The sequence below is a fragment of the Talpa occidentalis genome, unplaced genomic scaffold (assembly GCF_014898055.3).
Source record: "Talpa occidentalis isolate TD23 unplaced genomic scaffold, MPIMG_talOcc4v2.1 talOcc4.9, whole genome shotgun sequence".
NCBI classification, from domain to species: Eukaryota; Metazoa; Chordata; class Mammalia; order Eulipotyphla; family Talpidae; genus Talpa; species Talpa occidentalis.
The window spans coordinates 109,825,344-109,834,387 of NW_023605305.1; the positions used below are offsets into that span (position 1 = coordinate 109,825,344).

The 9,044-nt window shown below is 43.1% G+C and overlaps 1 protein-coding gene across 1 annotated transcript; it reads right to left on the reverse strand.

Moving 5' to 3' along the window:
- Positions 1–6,747: 6,747 nt before the first annotated feature.
- LOC119235996 (ubiquinol-cytochrome-c reductase complex assembly factor 6-like) lies at positions 6,748–7,591 on the reverse strand. Its single transcript, XM_037499608.2, has one exon. It carries the CDS (start codon positions 7,374–7,376, stop codon positions 7,173–7,175), a length of 204 nt encoding a protein of 67 aa, XP_037355505.1. The 5' UTR covers positions 7,377–7,591; the 3' UTR covers positions 6,748–7,172.
- Positions 7,592–9,044: the final 1,453 nt, after the last annotated feature.

Genomic DNA, 9,044 nt, shown 5'->3' on the forward strand with positions numbered 1-9,044 from the left:
AACCTCCATACTGTTTCCAGAGGGCCTGGACTAGTCTATATTCCCACCAACAGTGTGTAAGAGTTCCTTTATCCCCACACCCTCACCAACATTGTCTCGGGTCTTTTTTTTTTTTTTTTTAAGATTTATTTATACAAGAGCTGGGGTACAGGCCAGAGGCGCAGGAAGGGGAGAGGATTAACTAGAGACAGAGTAGGGAGCAGAACAGGCAGATGGACCGAAAGCACTGCTGAGGGGACCAGCGGGTGAGACAGGAGAGGTCTGCTGCTCTATGTGGGTTTCTCCCTGGTCAGCCAGGAATTGAATCTGCACTGCAGAGGCTGTGGACAGCTTCACAGCGCTGCACTCAACCCGCTGCGCCACCAGGGAGGCCCTGTCTCAGGTCCTTTTGCTACAGGCCATTCTCACAGGTGTGAAGTGGAATCTCATTGTGATTTTGATCTGCATTTCCCTGATGATAAGTGATGATGAACATTTTCTCATGTGCCTGTGCCCATCTGTTTGTCTTCTTCAGGGAAGTGTCTATTTAGCAATTCGGCCCATTTTTTGATTGGATTCTTTGTTTTCTTATTGTTGCATTGTATGGTTCTTTGTGGATTTTGGATATTAGCCACTTGTCTGATGTATGATGAGCAAATAGTTTCTCCCATTCTTTTGGGTGTCTTTTTGTTTTAATCATAGTTACTTCCTTTGTGCAGAAGCTTTTTAATTTAATATAGTCTTACTTGTTTATTGTTGTTTTCATTTCTCTTGCCATTGTAGCTGAGTCCCCAGACATCACCGAAGCAAATGTCGTGGAATGTTTTCTTCTATGCATTTTATGGTTTCTGGTCTTATACCCATGTCTTCGATCTATTCTCCTTCGTTTTACCTTTTTGAATTAATTTTCACGTATGGTGTGAGAGAGTGGTCTGGCTTCATTCTTTTGCACAACACACAGTCTCTTGATTTCCCACGTGTTCCATTTTCTCCATCACTCTCCTTTTACAGATTGTTTTCTTTCCCTTCCTTGAATGTTTTTGTTCCCATGGGTTCTGTCTCCAGCTTACTTCTGTTTCTCCATAGTCTCCTGAGGAAGTTTCAAACCATCTCATATATTTTACTAATACTTTTGTGTTGATAGTTGCAAAACTGATACTCTGATCTACATGGGGTAATGCCTGTTAAGCCTCAAACCACGAAAACAATATAAACCTGACTAACTTAAGCAGGAAAAGGAAATAATTGGAAATGTATTAAGTTTCTCAAGAATTGACCAAATTAAAAAAAAAAAGAAAGAATTGACCAAATAGGGGAAGAAACTAAGTTTAGAAACTAAGCAGGGAGGGAAGCAGGGAGACCAGAACTCCCGCCAGAGTTGAACTGGTTACAGCCCACTGATCCAGGAGATAGTTGGCACCATTGCCACATGGGCAACACCACAGAGTTGCCTGAGGGAATTCTAACTGTCCTGCTTCTCTGTGTCACTTGTTTCCCACCTGCCTTTGCTTTGGTTGCCTGATAAGGGGAGAGCAAATATCTGGTTTGAGTGAGAAGAAAGGCCTTTCCTCCCACCAAGAGTCTAGTGGAAGAGTCTGCAAACAAGACGTGGATTCAGGTACATCAGGCCCACAAAGCCTGAAATATTTACCAGGTGGCCCTTTTCATGAAAATTGTGTCAACTTCTGCTTTAGAGGTTGTACAGTTTGAAGGTTGGCTGGTCAAATGTTTTTCATGTCACACTTGTGTTATCTTTGGCCTTCTGTCTACTTGCTTCTGGTGGATTCCATGTAGAAGTCTCAATGGCTAACTGTCTTGTCTAGACCTAGATTTTTAAGCCTGAAGGGGTTAGACATTTGTTTACCAACATTTATGCTCAGTTCACTCCTTATCCCCGATCCAATTTAATGGCAGTTATCTTGAGGCCATCTGAAGCAGCTGCTTTGTAGGGGAAAAATCAATGACCTTAATCCATTCTTGACCACGGGGATGGTATTTTTTTTTTGAAAGATTTATTTATTGATGCATACAAGAACTGGGGTATAAATCAGAGGTGCAGGGGGTGAGTGGATTCACCAGAGAGAGAAAGGGGAGCAGAACAGGCAGATCTACTGAAATACACTGCTGAGGGGAGCAGCGGGTGAGACAGGAGAGGTCTACTGCGCCATGTAGGTAGCTCCCTGGCCAGCCAGGGATTGAACTCGTGCTGCAGTGGCTGATGACAGCTTGATAGCACTGTGTCTTTAACCCATGTGCCACCAGGGAGACCCTTGGAAAGAGATCTTAAGAGGAGATGCCTGAAAAAGTTAAGGCCGTGGTCACAGACTTACTTCTTGCTATCAGATTAGTGCTTAATTTATAAATGCTATTTTGTTTAGGGACTAGAATCAGTTAACTAAGCAGCCCCATACTCTTGGACTTAAAGTATTAGGGGTATGCAGGGACTGCCATCTGTTCAGGGGTGCATATTCTTGAAGGGGTCTGGCCGTCCATATGCACAAAGGCAAAGGAAACATACTCTTCGTGTGAAAGATTTTAATAGAATTGGTGTGTGTGGGAGAGAGAGAGACAGAGAGACAAAGAGATAGAGACAGAGAGAAGAAAGGATTTCCCCAGTCCTAGTTCTCAGCAACTCCCCCATGCAGGAAGTTTGATTCATGGTATCCTGGGATTTGAAATCCAAGGCAAGTGCATTAAGTGGGGGTAGATTAAATGTTTAGTAATCCTTCCCCATTCACAGAGATGTGTCTGTAACAAAAGGCAACTTACGATGAGGCTGCAGGCAGAGAGAGCACCCTTTTCCACAGAATTGTGCTCCCTACTGCCCATCTTTGCTAAGTTTCCCCTAGAACACTCCTCTTTCATTGGATTATTCTAAAAAGGAAAGAGAGCACCCCAAATGTGATAATACACTGATTTTTAAAATAAATCATTTTGTCCAGAGTCACAGGGCTCGTTCATACCTCCCAATGTACTGTAGGTGACAATTGGAACAAATGTGTTGCTATAGCATATCAAGTGTCACTGGTTTTCTAGCATGCAATGATTCTTTTCTGTCACCTCCTAAGTCAGTGACACATTTTAAGGTATCAACCTATAGATAACACAGGATATAGGTTTTTCTGGGTATAAGTGAGGTCCCAAAAAACAATGACTTAGAAGTGACCCATAGCGCATGTCTTTGTTTGAAGGCAGACAGTCTGGGGCTGGTGTGGCAGCTCTGCTTCAGGAAGTTGTCCAGGGGCCCAGACTCTTTCTATCTTGGTGCTGTCAGTACACAAAATAAATTATACCTTACCCCTCTGGGTTCTTTGTGAGCTAGACAAGTAATCAAAATAGCATCAAGTGGGTGAACAAAGGAAAAATAATGAATTTAATAACTTACCTATCTATGGAGAATTCAAATGGTTATACATTCTAACAAATAATGGAGTAAACCAGGCAGAGTTATCCTGGGTTTTAAGATCTGGGGCACCAAGGACAGAGAGGGAAAGACCATATGACAGACAAGGAGGGGGTGACCTCATCTGTACTCTGTGAACAAAGATGAGATTCTTAGATCTTTACTGTTTACTGATAAACTTAGAACTGTGAGATCCTTCCAAACTACATTCTTCTAGGTTATAAAAGAGAGATCAGTGAGTTCTTCTTTAATTAGGGAGGGTTGAAGGATTTGGGCAGAAACAGGAGCTTCTCCTTTATCTCTCTTACTGCTCTCAACTCCAAAGCAGTTTGTATTCTTTTCAGTAATAGTAATAGACCTCCTGTAACCTACAAGGCCTTGGTTGACCTCTTGTTCTCATACCAAGGTGACAAGAGGCCTAACTTGGGCCTACTAGATTTGCCGGGGTGGGGGTGGGTATGACACCATAGTCCCCCATCATCCCTCAGACCTTGCCTTCCCTGATGATGACTACCCCCATGGATGAGTAGGATTAGCTTTCTTCCAAAAGGAAATGTGGGAAAGGAGTTATAGCATCTTCAGACTGGGCATTCAGACAAGGGTAGGGAATGTGATTCAGGTGACAGGCGAGACCTAGTCAGGGTTCAATGTTCAGTGGTCTCTGTGTCTTCCATAACATCTCAGACATCTTTATTACAACTGTTGGGGTCAGTCTTTCTTGAACAATGCCATGACCTGTGCATAACATTCCTAGGGATTTTGTCAACGCAATAGATGTTGAAATTTGGCAATGCAATTCTGTGCTTGGTTCTTAGCTATCTTAGCCTTAAAAGACTGCAAATCAAAAGATACTGCTTTTAGCACATTAGGAAAAATTTGGGGGTTGAAAATTTAGAGATGTAAATTTGTCATTTTTTATTTTTCAAGCTATCCAGTGCTCTTAGGAAAAATGATTCTTCCAACAGTCTTTATGACTGATATTTTTCATTCATTCTTTGCAATATGGTCTTCAAACTTGCCTAAAGGAGCTTATCATTCCACGTGACTAAGTGCTAAATTAACTGTTGCCGTTTACCACTGAGGGTCAGTGTTGCTAGATTCCCTTCCCAAAACCTTAACTAGATTTTACTACTCTTTCCTCTGACTAGTCAGAAAACCAATCCTCCAGTCAACTGTCCGATTTCTTTGTTGATCCATTTCTTTACTAGTTTTCTCTCTCCTGTTTATTTTACTAGGTGGAAATTTTGGACTGTAAACTACAGAAACCATCTCTCATTGACTTAATCAGAATGTAATTGAGTTAGGGAGGATATGGGTTAGCTCAGAGAGTCTGCAGGAGGACTGAGAATCAGGGCTAGAAAATGAGCAGGGATTGTGGTGTGGTAGAGAAGGGGCCACCACAGTTTCCACCAAGGAAGCAGATGCCCTGCTTGGATCATCACAGCACACTGGGTAGTACCACTGGAGACATCTGAATGAGTTTCCAGCTGTCTGTCCCCTGCTTTTATTGTTTCAGTAATGAAACAAAGTGTTGAGTAGAGTGAACTGATTGATTGTATTTGGGTCATGTGACATATGAACCCAGATGTCTTGGAAAATCAATATCTAGTTTCTTGCGTTTTTGAAGGGTCAGTAAAGTGGTTTATCCACCAAACTGGCACATTTGATGTGCAGATATGCCATACTATGGCACATTTTCTAGCACAGAAAGTGGTTGTTCCCCTCTGGGCACCCCGCAGGCTGCTCAAGGTCTTCATATTTAACTGAAGTCATCATCATCTCAGCTAAATATGCTCCTTCTCTTATATTTGCCAGTGCAGTTGGTGACACTTTTCTCTATTTGCTCAGTTGTCCAAGCTAGAATTCCATGAAGGTTCCTTGACTTCTCTCTTATCCCTCACATCCAATCAGTTACCCCATCTTCTAGATTCATCTTCCTAAGGATTTCATGAATTTACCATTTTCTTTTTTTTTTTTAAGATTTTTATTTATTTATACAAGCACTGGGTACAGTCAGAAGCATGTGAGGGTGAGAGAATCCACCAGAGCCAGAGCGGGGAGCAGCACAGGCAGACTGACAAAGTACAATGCTGAGGGGAGCAGCAGGAGGCAGGAGAGGTCTGTGCGCGCCATGTGGGACCCTCGCCCGTTGGCCGGGGATCGAACCAGCGCTGCAGAGGCTGCGGGCAGCTTCGCAACCCAGCGTTCAACCTCTGTGCCACTGGGGAGGCCCAATTTACTGTTTTCTTATCTTTACCACTACTACCCTCTTCCAAGCCCTCATTATATTCTTTTTTTTTTTTTTTTAGAGGCATGTTTAATTTATTTATTTGTTTGTTTGTTTGTTTTTGTTTATACAAGCACTGGGTACAGTCAGAAGCGCGGGAGGGTGAGAGAATTCACCAGAGCCAGAGCAGGGAACAGAGCAGGCAGAAGGACCGAAGTACACTGCTGAGGGAGCAGCGGGCGGCAGGAGAGGTCTGCGCGCCATGTGGGACCCTCCTCCTGTGGCCGGGGAGCAGCCGGGGATCGAACCGGCGCCGCAGAGGCTGTGGGCAGCTTCGCAACCCAGCGCTCAACCACTGCGCCACCGGGCAGGCCCAAGCCTTCATTATATTCTTATTGAATTATTTTGATAGTCTCTTAACTGGAAGACAGAGCTTGACAGGTAAGACTTCTTCACAATGTTAGGGGAACCCAAAGAAGCCTAGTGAATCACCAACTGATCAGATGAACAAATATATTTCAACATTTTAGTAAAACTTAATGTGATCTGTGCAGAGGTGGCAAGACTTTGTAACATGAGACTGAAGAAAATGACTCACTCAAAGGAGTAACTGGTGGACAGTCTGCTTCTGTGATAGGGGTTTTGTGGTCCTTTCAAGCCCTATCACCTAGATAGCTGTCTGCCATAAGCATTCAAAAGTTTCCTACAATGATAGAATCTGATTTCTAAAGTCTTAGGTAGATGGAAATTTTTTTGATTTATTTTTAATAACCTTAGACATCCAGAATGGGCACTGATGACATCTAAAAAGACTGAAAACAGGGCCTCCCTGGTGGCGCAGCGGTTGAGTGCTGGGTTGCGAAGCTGCCCGCGGCCTCTGCAGCGCTGGTTCAATCCCCGGCTGCTCCCCGGCCACCAGAGGAGGGTCCCACATGGCGCGCAGACCTCTCCTGCCGCCCGCTGCTCCCCTCAGCAGTGTACTTCGGTCCTTCTGCCTGCTCTGCTCCCCGCTCTGGCTCTGGTGAATTCTCTCACCCTCCCGTGCTTCTGACTGTACCCAGTGCATGTATAAACAAAACAAACAAACAAACAAACAAATAAATAAATAAAAACATGCCTCTATTTTTTTTTTTCAAGCTTTAAATATTTCAATTTTATTCTGCTTAGTCCAAATACTTTCCAATATTTAGAGAAATATTAGCTTCATACGATAAGTATTCCTTGTCAATATCACTTATCACTAATACTTTCCATTTGCCGTATATTCAAGCTTATTCAGAGAGAAAAACAGAATTATAAGGGCAGTATCTCAAATACTCTTATCTCATAAGTTAGTCAAGATTAAGTATCTACAAACCACATTCAAGAAGTTGAAAACATGAGCTGTGGCAGTTTTCAAGAAACGCTGGTCAAACCTTAATTAGAGCTCCATTAACATCTACCAAGCACCTGCTCTTGCAATGGTGCTTACGGACAAGCAGTTTAACTCTATTTTAAAATACTTATATATTAAAGACTTATAATACTATTCAAAGTTCTTGCCAGAGCAGTATTTTGAGTTTTCTACTGCTGGGAAATTTGAGGTTCATGTTGTCTTTCTTTCAGTCCCAAAAGCTCCGTTTTGAGTTCTCCAGGCTTTGGTGGAATTTCAGGTATTGTCAGGTCGGGCTGGTAGTACCTGTGCACCACTTGGGCCCCGGCGCACATGGCCAGGAGGCTGGCGGCGACCGTTTTCAGGTAGGTGGGCCAGGGCACGCCCGCGGGCATGGTCGGCGGCTGGACGGGGAGGGAGAGCGGCCAGGTAGATGGTTCCCAGCGCACGACGGACTCGAACTGGCAACAGGCCACCCACCTCCACGGGTTTTGAGTGTGGAGGGGCAGGAGCTTCAGAACTCCAAGACGGCTTCCGGGCGGCCGTCCAGGTGTGCCCGGGAGGAGACAACTGCGGAGCAAAGGCGGCCGGCGGCCGGCCCGAGGGCTGCCGGAAGTGCGCTCAAACATGCCTCTATTAAAAAAAAAATTAAAAAAAAAAAAAAACTCTCAAAAAAAAAAAATAAAAAAATAAAAAGACTGAAAACAACCTAAAACCAGCAATAAGTTTCTCTAGCAATCAAATGATAGCAATTTACTGAAAAAACAAACCCCCCAATTTTTAAGCTGAATATTTAGGGGAAACCTGTGAACCTTCTGTGTATGACAGTCTAAAGATCTGTATTGCCAGGTGTTTCCCACAGCAGGAATAAAAGATATTCAGGAGGTTCAAACAGAAGAAAAATCACAGTTAACCTTGTGCTTGATTTCCTCTGAGTGCTGTGAAATTCTCCCCTGAATCTATACCAGACTGAAACACTTGTTAAAGTTGCATTGATTGTGTTCACAGTTAGATGCTCTAGTCAAAAAGTTTGTCTGCCAATCCTACTTTATTAGCCATGAAATGATTTTCTTTTCATGCATTATTGAAAGCCCCACATTTAATAAAGTGAAAGGCATAAAAATGTTAGAAATGAGTAGAGCTGCTTTTCATGATTCAAGAAAGAAACTTTCACAGAAAGTTTGGGAAGTTGGGAGAGATCCCACAACTCATCTCTTTAGTGAGTGATTCCTGTATCAGGGATGCAAGTAGGGGATGGGCCAGCTTCTTGGTTACACCTCTCCTTTTAGCATTAAAAGAAATAATCTTTTTGCTCATGGCAGTTTTCTAATGTTTCAGTTTTCATTACTGAGATTGGAAATAAGAGAGACATAATGTTGTGATGGAGAAATGTTAAAAATGGGGTGTTTAGGGGCCTCCCCGTTGGCGCAGCGGTTGAGCGCTGGGTTGCGAAGCTGCCCGCAGCCTCTGCAGCGCCGGTTCGATCCCCGGCTGCTCCCCAGCCACCAGAGGAGGGTCCCACATGGCACGCAGACCTCTCCTGCCGCCCGCTGCTCCCCTCAGCAGTGTACTTCGGTCCTTCTGCCTGCTCTGCTCCCCGCTCTGGCTCTGGTGAATTCTCTCACCCTCCCGCGCTTCTGACTGTACCCAGTGCTTGTATAAATAAATAAATAAATCTTTTAAAAAAATTAAAAAAAAAAGAAGAATCTGATTTCTGACCACCATGTAATTATTTTGAAATCAGTGATAACACAATATCTAGGAAAATTCAAGGTATTTGAAATTAAAACCATATACTTCTAAATAAGCTATGTATCATTGAAGAAATCAAGAGTGAAGCTACAAAATATTTAAACTGAAATGATAATGAGGATACATCAGTATCAAAATTTGTGGGATACAGCTAAAGCACTGATAAGAGAGACATTTATAGCTTTACATGATTGCACTAAAAAAACCCCAAAAAACTTATAATTTATTTAGTAAATTAATATTGAACACTTAATTGTTGGGTATATAATCTGAGCAGAACAGACATAGTCCATGTTCTCCTTGTGGCCACA